This window comes from Silurus aristotelis (assembly GCF_946808225.1).
Source record: "Silurus aristotelis genome assembly, chromosome: 5".
Lineage (NCBI taxonomy): Eukaryota > Metazoa > Chordata > Actinopteri > Siluriformes > Siluridae > Silurus > Silurus aristotelis.
The window spans coordinates 20,537,469-20,557,740 of NC_139578.1; the positions used below are offsets into that span (position 1 = coordinate 20,537,469).

Genomic DNA, 20,272 nt, shown 5'->3' on the forward strand with positions numbered 1-20,272 from the left:
TAGTACAGGATCAAAAACAGGATCACCATAAAACAAAGGCTTGCTAATATACAGAGAATGATGCTACTAATATAAATACAATAGTACTAATCAACTAATCACAGGGATAAATGGAAAAAGCTGATGGGACACAGAAGGGAAACAACCAATGACAGAATGGGGTGGAGACTGGACATGAATTATAACAAAAATGCACATTACTACAAAAACACGACATGAATTCATGTTGAAGCATTGCGATTCAGGATTTACTACTTGCTGTAAGGGAGGGAAATCTCTGGCAAAGAACTATATGCTGTTGTCCAAACACAATATATGAAAAAGTCCTCATAGCTTGATATGTGCGTTATTCAATAATTTGACAATTTCCACCAGAAGGGGGTGTAACGAGTAATTCTTCCCTGTCTTTTAATTGCATTCAGTTTACCTGCAAGACTGGGTTAAGCTGTACTTGACATTACCGTGGATGTAAGCCAGAGCAATAACAATGCTCTGTGAATCACTTGTGGGGGATTTTTCTGTATCTGCCAAATGAAAGTAGCTCACAAACCCTGCAGCGAACATCCCAAAATTGGTAAAGAAATAATCAAATAAATACCTGTCACAAAGCTATGAGCTGGCACAAATACCCCTTTCATCTTGGAGTGAATGAATTCGAACCATTTCCTTCTTAACCAATTAACAGTGGGAGAAGTGGGATTAAGCACAGATGATCGAACAGCCAGAGACACATTTACGACTCATGCTGGCTGATATGATTTATCATGCTTGATAAAAGCAACTTTAGATTTTAAAGAGTAGTTGATTGGACAAAAGGTTTGATGAGAAGCTGATGAGACGTGCAGAATGATGCTATCACAATCATTGATCTGTATTGATGGTAGAGAGCGACTGCACATTTAAAATTCATGTATCTTTTAAATGTGAATGGTGTCATTGATTTTGAGTACACCAGCTTATTGATAACCTTAAGGCTTCATTAAAACCTTGGAATCTCTTTAAAGTTGTCACCAAGAAGTAATGCATGTTGGAGTTAAACATTACATTCACATGTAGGTGACACAGTGGCACATCTAAAAAGAATGAACATTTGTGCATTATTATAATCAAAGGATTTCTGCTCTCATCAGAGGATTTCCGTTCTAATTGCATTGTTATTTTAGTACTCCGAGTGTGCGTATGTGTGTACGCACGTGTGTGTGTGTGTGTGTGTGTGTGTGTGTGTGTGTGTGTGTGTGTGTCCGCAAGAAACATTTATAATAAACCTGTGTTGCCAGAATTGGTATGTTCATTGATTTTCTGTTTGTATGTGTGTTTTTATTTGTGTATTTGTTTCCTCTCTACTTTATGAACACAAATATGGTAAATATGATGCATGTGCCACTAGAAACAAATTAGCTAAGAGATAATTGTTGACCTAAAAAGTTTATCCTATGATAATAGAAAAACTCATAAGCAAACCCAATTATATCAGTGCCACTTTATCTCACCTTTACTAGCTCCAGAATAAGAGATAATTTTTTTTAGCTTACTTCCTCTCTCTCTCTCTCTCTCTCTCTCTCTCTCTCTCTCTCTCTCTCTCTCTCTCTCTCTCTCTCTCTCTCTCTCTCTCTCTTTCTCTCTCTCTCTCTCTCTCTCTTCACCTTGAGGCTGCAGCAAGTGGGTGCTGCACAAATGGCTGCCAAATCGTTCCAAACAGACAAGCCTCCAGTGATATAAACTCCAGCCCTCAGCTGGCACACAAAGATCTTCATAACATATGCACGCCCTCATACACATAGGCTGGACACACATGCACACACACACACGCACGCACACACACACACACACACACACACAGATATTGTCTACATTTAATCGATCTATTGTGATCTATTATTGCAGATTAACACTGTGCTACTTGCAAAACATTGACAAACCTTTATATTGACAGTTGAACCCACATCTGTTGAAAAACACATGAAAAAAAAAACACAAAAAAAAAAAAACAAGTTCCTGGGGGACAGAGCTAAGTACCAGGTAAAATAAAAAGTACATTGCACATCAAATGTGCAGTTGGATTTTTCTTTGAATATGATGCTTTTAGGTGAACCCCAACATGAAAGCATAGACAAGTAACACAACAATATACACTTATTCTCCAAAATGCTTAACCTTACTACTGATACCCATTTTATTTCCCACATTTTATATGTACATACTTTAGTCATCCAATTATCAGGCATTCTGACTGTCTTTGTCTCACACACACACACACACACACACACACACACACACACACACACACACACACACACACACACACACACACACACACACACACACACACATAATTGCACAGTCAAATGTCCTTACAATGTCCAAACTGTCAGATATACCAATTTCTAAATTCATTTCTCAAAGCCTTCGTTAGTGTACTGTGTTGTGCTCAGCAAGCGTTTTGAGCTGAAAATCTACTGTGGACATGTTTTTCATCTTTCCCTCCAATTTAATTGAGGTCCTCACTTCCTTATTCTGTCAGTGCTGATAGTTTTGCATGTCTATATTTCCTGGAGTGTGACAACGAGATTGCTTTTACATAGAAAGAGTCATGAAGTTGTTTCCTGTTGTCCTTCTAAAAACGTCCTGTTAACAAGCTCAGTGGTATTCCACAGTAGGTGTGTGTGTGTGTGTGTGTGTGTGTATGTGTGTGTATGTATGAAAGTGTATATATGTCTCTTTCAGACTTAGTCAGATATTCATCCTCATTTCCCCTGGCCAGCTGTCATGAATGGTTGCCATGGTGACTGACAAGAGTAATCGGAGCTACGTTTATTGAATCTAGAGAGATAGCAATCTCTTCTAGCACTGATTGTTCCTCTGCTTGCGCAGTGCCTCCCATGCCATGCTGTTCACTTTTAAACAAGTCTGTGTCTTGACCTCACATGCTGAATGTTCTGTTTAAAAGGGCAAAATGAAGATAGTCCGAAATTGCCCAAATAGTCTGGAAATTACTGTCTATACATACTCCTGCTGAGAGGGTTTATTTCAGTTACCCTAAATCTGCTGTGTCTGTGTGCAATAATGAGACTCTCTCAGGAATCTTGCTGAGTTTTTTTTCCTCCTTTTTTTGGATAGTTGTTATACCGTCTATTATCTATGTATGTGTCAATCTACTGGATGCTTTTATGCTTGCTGGAGCTCAGTGTCCGGTCCTATATACATCTTACCTCAGAGCTCATTTTAGCCACTCTAGCAGATTCATTTAGTGCTAATGGGATTTTCTCTACATTACACAAAATATCTTTTTAAGTAATAAAAAGGTCCAGGAATTCAGGGTACATATAAGTGCTTATATATAGCATATTCCATATGGTCTACTTGTCATTGTTTAATGTTTATTGAATTCAGTTTTTGCAATGGCAATTTCTTGCAATTCTTAACTTCAGAAACTTTACATGTTTAGTTTAGATCTACTTTATACTTTAAATCTCTTCACACTAGGAAGATACAAACATGTGCACTGCATGTATCTTCCTAGTGTGGAGAGATTTTAAGTATAAAAGTTATGTATACAAACCTAAAACCTATCAATACTATATATATATATATATATTAGGGATGCACCGAATATTCGGCCACCGAAAATTTTCGGCCGAAAAGCCCAAAAGTGCATTTTCGGTTTTCGGCCGAAAGACTTTGATCACCGAAAAAACGCGGCCGAAACAGTTTGTTGTGATGACGCAAACAGAAACCGCGGCCTGCACGTGCATGTCTAAAACAACATGTCTGCGGTGTGGACGTATTTCAGTATATCTGAGAAAGACCCACGGATAGCAATTTGCAAAACATGTAATGCCGAAATTTCAAGAGGGGGTGCGTCTACGAAGACTTTCTCCACGTCGGGTTTAATTTATCACCTGAAAACCAAACATCCTGATCGCTATGCTGAATATGAGAGAAACGCGGCACAGAAAAGCAAAACCCCTCCGAGCATGCGCACTCTGTCTGTGGTGGACGTTTTTGAAAATGCAGGAAGTTTCCCAGTGATAGTGTTGTATTGTATCTTTAAACAGTTGCACTAGTTCTGAATGCACTCTGTTTTTATAAAAGAACATACTTAATTTTACAACCTTTCAGCAGGCCAGAGGGCCTGTACATTATTATTTAATGTACACATGAGTGCATTTAAGTTAAACATTCAAGTTTGAATTTTAATTTATTTTAGCATTGTTGCAATGTGCTATAAATAAATATTTTCATAATTTGTAATTGATTTATTCTTTGAAACTTTAATATTAATTCATGCAATTAAAATGCTTTGATTTGAGTAAGTTTAGTACACAATCATAGCCATAAATGCAATGTTAATAATAATTGGCATAATTTCTTTCGGTGTTTCGGTTTTCGGTTTTCGGCCTTGCTTTCCTCTTTTTGGTTTTCGGTTTCGGCCAAGAATTTTCATTTCGGTGCATCCCTAATATATATATATATATATATATATATATATATATATATATATATATATATATATATATATATATATATATATAAACCTATGCAAAAAAAAAAGAAAATTTTCTTCCACATAATTATTTTTATAATAATATTACATTCACTATATTTACTATTTACTATTTGCATCATCGTATATATGTTATATATTAGTAGGTTAGTCCTTAACACTAGGTGATGTGAGAGCCAAATGTGAATGCATTAGACAGTGGAGTAGTTAAATGAATTTAACTTTCACTAAGGCACCATGTGCAGACTCTTGGATATATCATTGGTGAAAGTCAATTGAAATCTTTTCTTAGCTTAAGGGAACTATTTCAATTACGAGAAGGTGATTGCATTTGTTCAGGCCAAGTCCATGAGTATAAATGAGCAAAGACTTCTTGCATCCCTGAGCTAAATAATTAGACATAGTTACTTTTTAGTGACTTATGCTGATGGCATGAAAAAAGGTAGTTAAACTAAACCAAACTGATCTGAACCATATTTATTATTGTTATTATTATATTAAGTAATTTTGTGAGAATTAACATTGGAAACATTGAAAATGAAATTCTTGTGATTATGCAAAAGTGAAACTGTCAAAAAGGTCATGCAAAATAAATTAGGTGGGGAAACAATATTGCAAGGGAATGTAATATTATTGTGAAAGGAATGCAAACATTGATTATTTTGATCACGTCACAAAGCTCTCAAGACCCACATGGAACTAAACTTTCGGGTAAACAAAATATGCATCTTAAATATTTACTCATTTAAACATTAGATTAGATTGTACCAACAAATAAGCAAATAAATCAGAAACATTTAAAACTGAGGCTGAATATTCACTGATTTGTAACTGGAACTCTATCTGGAGCAGGTTTGAGTCTTCCAGTTCAAGTGAAGGGTAAATGTTACGCTACCAAATCAAGTGGCCCAATACTTTTATTCATTAAGAATATTTCTAATGATGGATTAAATAAAAAATATTAATGTAAGTGCACTTAGTTAATATTTAAACATTGTTTTATGTGCTGTGGTGTATTAATGGTGGAGTTCATCGTTTATTTTGTTGTGTGTTTAGTTTGTGCAGTAATTGCAGAAAATGTTTTATTGAAGTTTACATTCATGTAAAAGGGACACTAGTCAAATTTTGCAAATCATTCGTCCAGATTGTTTTTTTTTTTTTTTTAAGCAATATAAAGCAATCTTACATGCTCAATGGAATATCATGTTAGATGACACAGTTCTGTTTGTCAAGCTTTACTTTACTTTACTTTACATTACAGGGCTATTACTGAGAACCAGACTGTCATTGATGGCTTTCATTTATATAGAATAAAGGATTTAGATAGAGGAAAATAACAATGTAAATATACTGTATATATATATATATATATATATATATATATATATATATATATATATATATATATATATATATATATATATATATATATATATATATATATATATACACACATATACATTTACCTTGTTTACTTTATGTTCTGTTTTTAATGCAATATTAAAAATATCCTTTTAGGTTTAATGAATCTGTTGTCCAAGAAGACATATAATACATTTGAGGTGTATTGCTAATACTTGTGAAGCATTTTAATCAGTCTTTAATGACATAAGACAGGAATGCCCCACCCACACAATGTGTGGTATAGCAGTGTGAGACTACTAAAGAATAAATAGTGAAATTGTGTTTGTGTCTGTATTTGCACATCCTTATCAAGGGCTCAACAAACATACATTTGGGAATATAAAGTAGTTCAATAGTACAATATAAAGTAGCAAAATTATAATAGCGACAATTCTAACGATCCTACCTTTGTTTTAGGATCCTTAAGAGTTAATTTTCCAAGAGTTATAAACGTTACCCTTTTTTTTTGGAAGCTAAGTACATAATAGAATCCTTTTTATGCGTGCAACAAGCTAAATGGCAGAGGTGCTTGTTATTGTCCCTTAAAAAGTATATAACCCCACCTTTAAAAGATTCTGTCTAAAATATTGGTTCATAATTTAGGACGGGTCTGGTTTATTATTTTAAATTGAATTTTGTTACAGAGATTTTTTGCCCCGCAGTTTAACAATAAATGCCCGGTTGTGTTGTTAATAGTATAAAACTGCACCCTACAAAGGGTTTGTATATTTTAGGTATAATGTTTAAAACAGTACTCAACAGCATTGTAGCCCAGAGCTTTGAGGAGTAAACTGCCTAAATCTTTACTCAGCATTTAATATCTTATCTGTAAATGCATAACCAATCGACCTCGTACAAACTCCCTTAATTTCTATCTAATTCATTGTCCTACACAGACTAGCAAGCATATGTAAATGAACTGTATTTTTGCAAATCTGTTTCTATTGTATAGAAAAAAATCCTCTTGCTGTTACCTGACTAGCAAAGTATCATCTAAGCAGAACAAAACTTGCAATATACTGAATAGGTCTTGTTATTTCATTACAAGGTCATTTTCCAGTGCAGCTTTAGCATATTAACCTCTTAAATCCTCTGGGATAGTTACATTCCTTACTCTTCTAACTGCACAACTTTTCTATTAGTTTCATTGAAGGTCATGAATAATTCATAGTAGTTACTGAATATGTTATATGATGAATAACTGAATAATGAGCAGGGACTTTAAGGACATAAAACATTTGGGAGAACTTTATGGTACCAGAATGCGTTCATGTCAAGGCAGAATTATGAGATGACAACTTGGATATTTCGATTGTGTGTAGCTGTTCATCTTTTCCCACCGCCTGATCGACACACACTCACACACACACACACACACACACACACACACACACACACACACACACACACACACACACACACACACACACACACACACTGAGATATTATTAGTTTCTATGACAGCATCGGCGAAACCAGAATTGATCATGTTTTGCTAATGGAAAGCTAAAAGTTGACATTGCAGTGTTATATTGCTAATCTTGATTATAAGATCATTACTAAAATAGATAAAGAATGCTTGACAGACGTATGACAATTTAAATCTGATTAAATGATGACATTATACCCCTCATTACCCTTACTCGTGGATGCTCTTGCTGTTATTCCCACTGTGTTTATTTATGTGGCAGCACAACTGTCAAATAAGAGCATTTGAGCAATGCTCAATTTCTAACTGGTAAATACATGTAGGAAAAAGAAGAGGTAAAATCTTATAATATTAGTAGTATTTTGTGAGATTAAACTCCTAGCACAGGTAAAGCTTTCTTCTAATGCCAAAAAAGGCTAGTACAGAACAATTTTGTAACATTGAATGCTTATGATTGCAATCATACATATCCAAAAATCCTATCTTATCCTAAAATGCATGCTTTGTATTGATATTTACGAACTTTTCCAGAAGGGTAGTGGATATTTTGCAGAGGGTCAAGCTGAGGTGAAAATCTGCCACATCTGTTCTCAGGAGACATTCAACTGGCAAGGTTTCGCTACAGCATTGAAATTCTTATTCTCCAAATATCTACTTTTCTGCCCATTTTAGTTCCATACATTTTGAGGAAAAAATATAAAATATTTAATGAAAAGAAATATTGTTCCAGGAATAACCAAGAATTGTTGTGTAATTCCTGATAGACTGAGGATTAGACTGCACTTAACTGGTTTTATTTCATTTGTTTTTATCTACATCGCTAATCTATATAAAGCCCCACTTTTACTTTAGAGCTAAAGAAATCCACAGGTGTCAATTATTTCACTAGCAGCAAGCAAATCAATACAATGAGCTTTTATATTTTTGTTATAAAGCTTCTACGAACAAACTACACAAAACTTGCACCATAACCAAGAGATTTCATTCTATGCAATGTGTTTAAATGTGCTACTTTTAGAAGTAACACAAGGTCACTGATGCAATGGAAGACTCTCAATATTCACACAATCAATAGTATGCAGGTTTGATATAGCAACAAGGGTTTATAACAGCAACTGCAGGCTGTCTTTTCTCTTTTTTTTAAGCATCATGCATGCTGATAATCATTGACTCATACAATGCGCTCTGAACGTTATTGGAATCAGAAGAATTGAATTCTAACAAAAGATAATAACCTCAAGCACAATGATAAAAATAAGATCAAGATGTACTTGCCATTCTCAGAACAATAGCCTGGTCATGCCAGAGCCGAGACCTCAATTAAATGTGTTGGTGGATTACTGGGAATATAATAAGTAGAAGAAAATGCAACCAACTTTCAACTAAACTTTAAAGGTGTTTCGGTGGGGTTGGAAGTGGAGGTGTTAAGAAGCATTGAAAATGATCCTTGTGGAAGTTGAAGCAAGAAGAATCGAACTGTAACTTGCAGACAGAGTCATTTTTAAAGCCATATTGATCAAAGTGTATGATATATATTTCTTGTATCAGGAACACATCTTAATGCTAGCACTGATAGATGTGTTATATTTTGTACACTACTGAAATCTTAACAAAATAATAGACAACTTCATCTGTATTGCATTTGTCTATGACTTGTTTGAAGGCTGACACATCATTATGCATTTAGCATTAATTATTTGAATTTAAATAACACCCATGAGCAATTTTAGTATCTTGGACATATATTTTCCAACATAAATTCTCAAAATACAGTTTTTTTTTAATTGTTTGATAAGCCTTCACACTTTGGGCATATCGCAGGAGACATGCTTTTATGTATTTTAAGTGATAAAACACAATAGGGCATGCTGATAATAGAAAATAGTCACTGATTTGTTTGATATGAGCAGAGTGCTATAATAGTAAATCCTTAAGAGTTTTATTTCTCTTTTACCACAGCACATTGGCAAAGATTCATTGATCCACAAAACAAGATCAGATTGAAGAGGGTGCTGGTACAAACAGAAAAAGAAAAAAAACAAACACAAGGTCAAATAAAGAACAAACAGAATAGGTTAGACGTGAGGAGAAATCCATAACCAGGAATCAAAATGAGAATCAAGAAGCAGATCAATAAACATATGATTTTAGGATGTGTGCGTAGTATGTATTTATAGTGTGTGTGTGTGTGTGTGTGTGTGTGTGTGTGTGTGTGTGTGTGTGTGTGTGTGTGTGTGTGTGTGTGTGCAAGACATTAAGACCAGGTGTGGGTGATTGGTATGATGGTGTGAACTGTGCAAAGCAGGTTTGGGAACTGGGGTTTGCATCAGCCATGTTTGTAGGCCAAGATGCCATCTGGGAATTTGCACTGTGGTGCTGACTCCAGCACTGATGTTACAATTAGCTCCTGTTATTATTTATGTCTCAGAAGCTACAGTAGATACATGTCTACAGTAATTCCCTCATCAGTCTCTTTTGTTTAATAAGTAAATAAGACAAAAAAAATTACTCCTGCGCTCCACCATATGTAGGCTATTGGTCGCTAATGAGAATGCTTCAGAAGGAAGACAGGTCTGAAAGTGCAAACGCTTGTATATAAAACAAGGTTGTACATACAGCAAGGCAATAAAGAGAGGCAAGACTCTTTACTACCCCATGGCCAGAAAATCCCCAGAGCTCTTTTCTCCTTCTATTTATAAACTGCCCAGGCCTGCTAACAATTTCCCATCACATGAACTCTGCTGTAATTAATGGCAAGATATATAACATATCTATCTGCAGTGTCTGGGAACCTTCATCCTCAAGACTGTTTTACCTTCCTCAGGGTTAAGGATGACTTGTTAGTTATGGTTGATGCTGACCCTCTTTGCCCTCTTGATTCTGAACTTATTTCTCGAACCTACTGAAATATTAATTGAATAATGTATTCTAGCTGTGTTCATTGTGTTCCCCATGGTTTGGTTCGTAGCCCACTGCTATATATTTAATAAATGCCTTTTATTGAAAGATATTATATTAAGCAGCATGGTTTGCAGTTCTCTTGTTATAGGGATGACACAGTCCTATTCATAGTTATAAAGAATATTAAGTCTGGAGGTAGAAAGGAAACGGGAAGTATGACGTCCAGTGTTCTCACAGTGAAAGAATGCTGTCTTTGCTGTAGTTTACTATAAGAATCAACAGTCTGTCAGACAGTCCACCATAGCAGGACATAGCAATCCTGTGAGTGAAGGGTCAGTGTGTGTGTAAAAGGGTTTCTTCTGGTAGTAAAGTTTATACATACTCTAGCCTGGTATATTTTGCATCCTTCTTCTTCCACACTTGCAAACGTTTCTTCAATCTTCTGATACCTATATGATCTCCCGGCCATCATCTTGGCTCTGCCTCAGTGCAGATAGGGTTTAAATGTCTTCAACTTAAAACTTGGGTGTTCTCTTCACCATGCTTGCATGCCTTTTTCCATTTAAAAACTCAATTATTAAACTAATGACTTCATATGCATTTGTTTTAGGATTATAGAATGAATCAACATCACCTGGCCAATCATATTTAAGAATTCAAGAGCAGTGCATTAAATATAACAGTGTACCATAACTAATGTCACTAACTGTCATGGGAGCTATGATAATGGCCTATATCACTTTCATGACAGCTCCTTTTAACAATTTGAAGTCCCTGGAGCAGCTAGCTGATCCAGGTTTACACTTACCTTTCCATCTAAGGGGTGAGTGTCAACAAAAAATACTGACACAGTATTCAGCATTAAGTGTGTGTTTTGACATCTTAAAGTAACAGTTAGTAAATTGTTATGATAGCGAGTATTATGGGACATGTCTTACCGGTGACTGCTAAGGAAACCTCTGTCAAGATGAGCTCTCTTAACATCACAGCTTGTGAGATCTGACATAAATGGTCATGGCATTATTATGTCAGTTTTAATATATATAAATCATTTGTCAGTCAGCTGGTTGTTTCTGAAGATCTCTATATGAACTATAATCATGTTTATTCACATTCACACTTATATGAAAAACATATGAATTTCCTACACTGATCAGCCAAAACCTTAATAATTCTGTGTGTTGAAGTGTTGAAGTGGATAACACTGATTATCCTATTGTTATTATCATTATTATTAATATTATTATTATTATTATTATCATTATTATTATTATTATTATATATTAGTTTTTCTAAAATGGCAGATTTAGCAGGGTGTTCTATACAGGGGTAGTACCTACCAAAAGAAAAGGCAACCAGTGGTTTGTGTGTTTGTGTTATGAATGTGAATTCAGGGCTTTTAGACCAGCACTGGGCTGTATGTTGCTACATCCATACATTCAGTGCAATGAAATGCTTCTCAGCTGAGTGACCGCACATCAAGCGTTCTTGATGCGAAACGCACAACAATGTGACGTGACTGACAGCCTGAAAAGATGTTCCGAGACACATTTATGCAGCTGCATCCCTCACCTTTCCAGAACGGACATAAAAGAAAGAAATGGATTATATTCATGTTTCCGTCTAAAAAAACGTCTGTGTTTAGAGAGACTGAAAGAGATGGAGAGAGTGCAAGGGAAGGAGACTGCTTTTAGGTGCTGTTTTTAGCCTTGTGTTTTTTTTTTTTTGCATGTCTGTCTGTCTGAGTTGTAGGTGTGTGAGCCACCACATTGTCATTAGAACGGATTGAAATGTGTGTCACAAATGGAGAGAAAGACAAGGATTCAGACACATTAACTGAAGAGAGGAAATGACAGAGTGAGAGAGAGAGGGAGAGAGAGAGAGAGAGACTTTGGTAGATTAAAGGACTGAGAGGTAAAGAGGGAGATACAAAAGCTCAGTGTTGTGTATAGAAACAGCTATGCAGTGCATTAAAACTGTCATTGTGGAGAATATGCTTTATTTTAATTTATTATTTTTTACAAAGTCACTGTCACCATGGTTACTGTTGTGTTACTCTATGATTCTTAACTATGGGTTTGGGGAATGCTGCAATGACTCACTCTCATATTCAGACATTTTATTCTGAATCAGTCATTGTTAATCAGGAGCTTCTAAGCAGCCTTTACCCTATTTCACTTTCCATGGTACTCTTTCCATCTGTCACTAGAGAGAGAGAGAGAGAGAGAGAGAGAGAGAGAGAGAGAGAGAGAGAGAGAGAGAGAGAGAGAGAGAGAGAGAAAAGAGAGAGAGAGAGAGAGAGAGAGAGAGAGAGAGAGAAGAGAGAGAGAGTGTGTGCTGTCGTCTAGCCTTCCCTTTATTCACTGCTTCATCACCAAAATACTATTATGACTTAGTATAATATTTTTTTGTTAATAATGATTCAATTAACACTACAACAAAGGGAGCATGTTTATGCATTTTAGTTTTATAGGTTTAGGAACATTGTGCGAATCGAATAATGAGGCTTGTAGAGATGAACACAATCGTACCAGCTATAAATGTTATTTGTTTTCAGCCTGCTTGTTAATGGTAGAGCAATAACCAAAGCACAATAAAGCCACATTAAAATTGTAGTAATAAGTTCTTTATTTTACTTATTCCTATTCACTGTAACTGTAGTGTACGTAGGTGTGATTACCACTGACAAGAAATCCAATTCCATTAGCCTTTTCTGTGTATTGATCGCTGGGTGTGTGGGACAGAAAGCTGAAATATAGAAGTTTTTTTTAAGCACTTGCACAAGGCTGTTTAGAGATGAAAGGTTTCTTTGTTTTAGTGTAGGATTATTAACCAACAAGAATTACACTTTAAATGATTAGTACAGGTGAAAAGTTTCTGGCCAAGGACACGAGCTAACAAGGAGGAAAGGGGACAGTTCTGACTGACTTTAAAGTCAATTTCAAATTGACTTAAAAAATCAGTTTTAATGCAAGTTGAAGGGCAGTTGTTAAATTCCAAAATTAAGTCATGAGACAACATGACTGTACTGAAGTAGTAATATTGCATAGAAACATTAGTATTTGTGAGCTTTTTCACAAAATACTTTTTAATCAAGTACAAACAGCACACAATTGGAAAGCAGTGTCCTGACATATTATGAGGAATTTGCTGCAGTGGAATAAACCCGGTGACCTCTATGTGAGCTGTAGTCAGAATTGATTCATTTTCCTGCAGTGGATATGGCAAAGTTCATAATATTACAACTCCACATTTTAATTTGCATTCATTAAAGTCCGCTCTGATACATTTTGGGTATAATGCAAACTATCTCCGAAGACACCTTCTTTGGTAACGCTTCACAATAACAGTACATGAATGATCATGCTGTAATAGCTGTCAGCACAAGCATGTATTAAGCATAAACTTAACCTTAAATATGACAGTGTAAAAATAATGACCACTGTGAGTACATGTAGCAATCACATTTAACTGTTTCTTTACATCATTAAATCAGTACAGATACAGATGAAATAATTATACAGTATATAGGAGTCAGTGAAAATATAGCTAGTAGCAGAGAACCAAAACAATTCATTGATCATGTTTATCCTAATTTTGGTTTACTTGCCAGGGGTATTCATTTGTAATATCTCTTTATTTATTAAATGTATTTTTATTTATTTAAAAGTAAATACTGCTTTTCTGATATGGGGATCCTGTGAATCGGTTATTTTAAGATTGTGCATACTGCAATACTTTAAATAATAGTTAACCTTCTGTAGATTTTTTTTTTTTAAAGTGACATGGTGGTTGACTTTATGTTAGAGTACACACTACACATTCCATTTTTCCATACACATTTTCAATCACAGACATGCTGAATCCTCAAATCTAATTAGTCAGAAGGTGATGATTGATGTTCTGTAGCAGCATGGCTGACTGCAAGGCAAATCATATGTTTATTTATGTTAATATGGTGATTCTACAGGATTGGTTTCTAAAGCAATGTTAATTTGTTACTTGTTCATTCGCAGAAAATTGTATTGCAGATGTGCCACACAATACTCAGTTGAGCAGAGAATATCGAATACATGTAAATATGCTGCTGGGTTTCTGTATTTTGCAGGGAGATTCAGCATGTATAACAATACATCTTAGTAGGGGATGTTATTCTAGAAATATATTCAGCAGTAGGTTGGTAAAGACATCACACCATGATGTTTTATCCATTATATCTTGTTTTATACTGTAACAAACATATCATATCATATGTGTCCTATATTGCCAAAAGTATTAGACATAAGTATGGTGTGTGATCTTTGAGCATTGTATCCCACATTTAGTCCTAATTTGCTCTTATAAATCCCTCCACTCTTCTGGGAAGCTGTTCCACTAGATTTTGGAGTGAGCTTTCGGATATTTGTGTTCATTAGCCACAAGGGTGTTAAGAAAAGCAGGTACTAATGTAGGTGTGGAGGCCTGAGATGCAGTCACATTTCCAACTTATCCCAAAGGTGTTTAGTAGGGATGAGATCAGAGCTCTATAGCAGGTCACTCAAGAGCTTCCTCTCAAAACATGTAAACCAGATCTTTAAGGAGCTCACATTGTGCAGAGGGGCATTGCCATGCTGGAGCAGGTTTGGTTTTCCAAGTTCAAGTGAATGCAAAATTTGATAATAGCGCATCTAAACACGTCCTGTACAATTGAGTGCCTCCAGCTTTGTGGTAACAGTTTGGAAAAGAGCCACAAATAGCAGGAAAGGTCAGGTGACTCAATACTTTTGGCATTATAGTGTATGTCTTGTTTTGAATACAGTCAAATTTTATTCAGGACATGATGCTAAAAAACTATAAATAAATAGATTTCACAAATCTCCTTTTAAACAGATGTTATTAGATCATCAAACTAGATGTCTAGGAGATCAATCACACTCATGATTGCAATCGTCTTTGCATACTTAATTGAATTTGTAAGTGTACTCAATTATTTTTTTATTTTAGATGCTTTCACTTTTTTGGGGGGAAAGTAAATCATATGTTTCTAAACTCCTGTTTAGAGATTGTAGACTCTGGGAGAATGCAGGAGTCTTTTATTACCCAAACTAGTTTGTTTGTCATTTTAATTATTACGTCAGATTGTGTACTAAATGGTATTTGCATATAAAGTACTTTAAAACGATTAATCTATGCCAACATTGTTTACAGGCAATTTTTATGAGTTTTTCAGTACCTACCTTTCTCTTTCTTCCTCTTTTTATTTTATTCTGCATAACATCAGTCGATTTGCCATCACCATAGCAGCCATGTCAGCCTATTACAATCATTGCATGTCATTGCAGTTGTGTCTGATCAAAAAGGCACTGATTACTTGCACATCTTTCGTTCTTTCTCTTTGTGTTTTTTTTTCTTTCTTTCTCTATATACCGCTCTTTCTCATTCATCTCATGCTATCTGTCTTGTCTTTAGCCTCATGCTCCTTTTTCTCTCTCAATCCTCTAGTACCTGCCTGTCTCTGTGTCTAGCTGCTGTACAGTGTGTGATGCTGCTGCTGTCTAAGCCGCTGTCCTCCTTTTAACATTTTCGCCATCTGCTCTGCTCCTGCTATTCTTCTGCACACCTCACTTCGCCTCCTTTTTCTTAAACAACCCCATGCCCCTTCACCCTCTCAAAATGACCATATAAGGGCAACATAGGTTTAAAAAAAAAAAAAAACAACTGGACTGAATGGATTGGATAATGTTTGGAGAAAAGAATAAAGGAGTGCATAATAAATAATAGAGTGCATTTTGTGATATCTGCTTATGCACATTTGTTTGTGAATATGAGCATGTGTGTGCTTTTTTCTTTTCTTTATATATTCATTTATATTTAAAAAATATATATATATATATGTGTGTGTGTATGTGTGTGTGTGGTTCACTGTGATGTGGAATTAGTAAGCAGCGCTGAATTCTAAAGAGAAATTGGATCAGATTACAGTAAATTTTGGCACTGGATTAAACCCAATCCCCTCTGTGCTTCTAAGCTGATTGAGAGGGAAGAAAAGAAGATTAAAAGTCTTTTGTAGCAGAGGAAGTGCTAAGGGCTGCTGGATGTAGACCCAACAGTCTCTTGGCTAAAGGCCTTCTGAGTATGTGACCTGTCTAAATTGCCCTGATATTTATAATTAGTCCACATTCACATATAAACTCCACTACATCAACTCTTTATGCAGATGTATGCAGTTTTTACTTCAGTTATCGCCATGTATTTTTTCCCATTCTGTCTCAGCATGCTCTTTCATTTTCTCTTTTCACACTCATGCTTAGTATCTCCCTTATCTAAGTACGAAGATGTATTTGGGATCCTGTCCAAAAAGCGGAATTCCTGCTGATTCCTGAATCTTCTTTTCTGTCTTTTCTACTGGCTCCTTGCTGTTTCGCAGATTTTTCCCTCTTGCCTGTGGATCTTCACTTAAAAGGTGCTGCCAGTGCTTGCTGTTGTACTCTGATTTTAGATAAGGGCTGTGCTTTTTTTGAATAATAATTGCATATTGAAATTTCTTAAGAACGTCCAATCCAAGATCACTTGTGTGAGGTATTTCTTTTTTGTGTGTGTTTTTTTACATAGATGATGGTTGCATAGAGTGCTATAAAGGGATATGATTTCCTAAAGGATTTTAAAACCCTGCTGAAGAAATAGTGACATCAATTTCCTCGCACAGGGTCCTCAAGCGCTGAAAGGCTTTACTGTGTTACCCTCTCTGCATCGATCATATTTCTAGAGCAGATTAATAAAAGGTTATTGAGGTATAGAGCAAAATTACAGAAAAATGCAGGGCTTGTTTTTTTTTAAAAAATGCTGCCTTTGGTATGATTAAAAAAAAAATTACCATGATAAGATTTTTAACAAACAGTAACAGATTGTTTAAAACATGGTAATCTTCCCTTAACTTGGAACTGACAGTATCCAGGTTCAAACTACAAATCACCTGAGAATCTTGATTAACCAAACCCACCGATCCATATTGAAAACTTCACACTTTTTGTGTGTTAATTAATTAATATTAATCTCCATATCTATATAATTTGTGTAAGGGTCCCTGGTGGTCTAGTGGTTGGGATGCGGCGCTCTCATCGCTGTGGCCCGGGTTCGATCCCCGGTCAGGGAACCATAAAGATCTACAGAAACATCTAACTTGCAATAACGTATGTGTGTGATAGCATATGCATGCAAGTTACATTACGCTAGGACTGCAGAGCAAAAAAGCTTCTTAAAAAAATAGGCTTTTATCAGCTATTAGACAAAAAAAATGATGAGCATAGTTATGCAGATTTTCAGAAATAAAACAATAAAATTTTAATTGAAAAGAAATTCATACTGAAAAGCCAACATCTCCCATTTGCCAATGATTGAAATGAAATTTCTCAGTGGCAGTTTTTGCATAAAACATGCTGAGCAGCTATGGCTCTCAATAAATACATTAAAATTATAAGGGTAGTTTTAATAGACATTAATGGACACTGAATTATTTCAGAATTCATATTTTATGAAAACTTGTGTAAATTGGGAAGCCAAGTGCGACAGGAGATCGTGAATGTGGATTACAACAGATAGTGCTATAGCCGTCCATAACCATGATCCTGAAGAGCAGATTTGGCCGTGCTGTCTGGGTAGGAGGGGCAGCATACTATTTTTCATAAAATGGACTTTTTTAATCTTTCAGTCGTAATTTTTTGTCATTTGTGTGATTTTAATCGTTCATCAGCTGAGGCACAACTCATTTTCGGCTTACAACGAGACATAAACAGTCTTTTTTTCAAATTGAATGATTAGTGGTATTTGTCCTATTTTTAATTCATGCATGATTTTCTTTATTTTTCTCTCTTCTTTTATTATGGGTAATCATTTTAACAAATGTTTTTTCCCATTAATTCATGCAAATGATATGATTTGAAGTGATCACATCGAGGTTCAGATAATATGTGTAAATGCACACACAATCAGGGTACAAACGACTTACAAATAAGTCGTTGGTATCCAGCTTGACTGATGAAGCTTATTGATACTAGGTTCAGATGAGATGACCATTTTTGTTATATGGTGATGTGGTGCAGAGATATTCATAAGATTGATATGTGTGATTTAAACATCCTATTCCACATTTAGACTATTTGCTGTTATATTAATCTTTACTCTTTTAAGAAAATGTATTAGATTTTAGAGTGTGATTTGTGCTCATTCAGTCACAAGGGTGTTAGTAAATCCAGATACTGATGCAGGGTGAGGAGGTCTAGGGTGCAATCAGTGTTCTAATTCATCCCAAACGATGTTCAGTAAGGTTGAGATCAGAGTTTCACTCAAGGAGTTCCACTCCAACCCATGTAAACCATATCTTCATGGAGCTGGCTTTAAGCACAGGGGCATTGTAGTGCTGAAACAGGTTTGTGTCTCCTAGTTCAAGGGAAGGGAAAATTTAATGCTACATATAGTTGGAAAATTCTGATGTCCCAATACCTTTGTCCATATATTGTATACAGTATAGTAAACTGTCTATCAGTGTTGATCCGGTATTAGATTATCACATTCAGCAGTGTTCTATAGGTTTTGAACAGCTATGACATTTGAGTGTTTAAAAAAAATACCAGTGCCAAAGAGACTTTCTTATCAGTGTGACCGCTGTATTGAGAATGCGCTATCACCCAACTCATATCTGGTTGACAGGGGTCTCTTTCCAACGGACACACAGAATGGAGTGGAGTGCAGCTAATAGTGTACAAATTTTACCAATGTACTAATGTATTTGTGCACCTAAAACATATCTATTTATATGAAAAGAATACCTGATAAGTAGTGATGTATTATATCATAGCTTTCTGTTGTAGCATACTGTATTTATCTGTATATATTGTCTGGTCCCCTGGTGGTCTAGTGGTTAGGATGCGGCGCTCTCACCGCTGTGGCCCGGGTTCGATCCCCGTTCAGGGAACCAACCCCAGCCACTCTCAGTGCCGGTCCCAAGCCCGGATAAATGGGGAGGGTTGCGTTAGGAAGGGTATCCAGCGTACAAACATGTGCCAAATCAAACATGCGGATGATCCGCTGTGGCGACCCCTAATGGGAGAAGCCGAAAGAAAGTTTATATTGTCTGTTTTAATATGCATGATTTTTGCACAATTACATAAGGATATTTATCTACTAAACATCATATGTACAAAAAGCCAATGTTATTTTAGCTTACAATTACCAATGTCTATTGTTTAGTTACATGATTTACTGTGTTTTCAGGTTGGCTATGAAAATGCCGGCACAGTGGAATTCCTGGTGGACAAACATGGGAAACATTACTTCATTGAGGTCAACTCTCGTCTCCAGGTGGAGCACACTGTTACTGAGGAAATCACTGAGTAAGTTTTCATTCATATCATTCTAGTTAACATATAAATGGTAGTAAATGAAATTTTATGATTTTCTTTTGCTTTTTTTTAAGTATTACCTAGAAGCCACTGGCACTTTCTCACACTCTCTCAATGTCTCTCTTTCTCTCACGCACAGACACACACACACTATTTATTGCTCAGTATCTCTATTGCTTTCATTCAGTAAATCTCTTTCAAAACCTTTGCTTGAAGTGATTTCTTTTTTTTTCCAATGAAAGACAGAGGACTAGCTGCTGCAAGTGTCTATGATGTTAGCAGTGACATGCCTTTCTTTAGCTGCATGACTGTTGCTATTTCCGGCGCCTTCACTTTTGTGTGAGAACAGAGAAAAAAGGAGAATACAGGAAATCAAAAGAAAATCGTGTGAAGATAAAAAAGTGAATTGGCCACTCAACAAACTGCACTGTAATGACAAACCAAACACATGCACACACAAGCTCAAATTATCAAACCATAGAGTGCAGTGATCGATGGCACTCTCCCATCCAATTTACTTTACACACACACACACACACACACACACACACACACACACACACACACACACACACACACACACACATACACACACACACACACACACACGCACACACATATACTGTACAGCAGGGCTGGGCAATTAATTTCTATAGG

General features: G+C 35.7%; 1 protein-coding gene across 1 annotated transcript in view; it reads left to right on the top strand.

The window, feature by feature from the left end:
* pcxb (pyruvate carboxylase b) overlaps window positions 1-20,272 on the top strand; it is a 193,423-nt gene that overhangs the window by 19,825 nt on the left and 153,326 nt on the right. Inside the window, exon 8 of the mRNA XM_083541256.1 lies at window positions 19,488-19,606. Within this exon, the coding sequence (XP_083397382.1) occupies window positions 19,488-19,606 (119 nt within the window). The remainder of the gene's footprint in view (window positions 1-19,487; window positions 19,607-20,272) is intronic.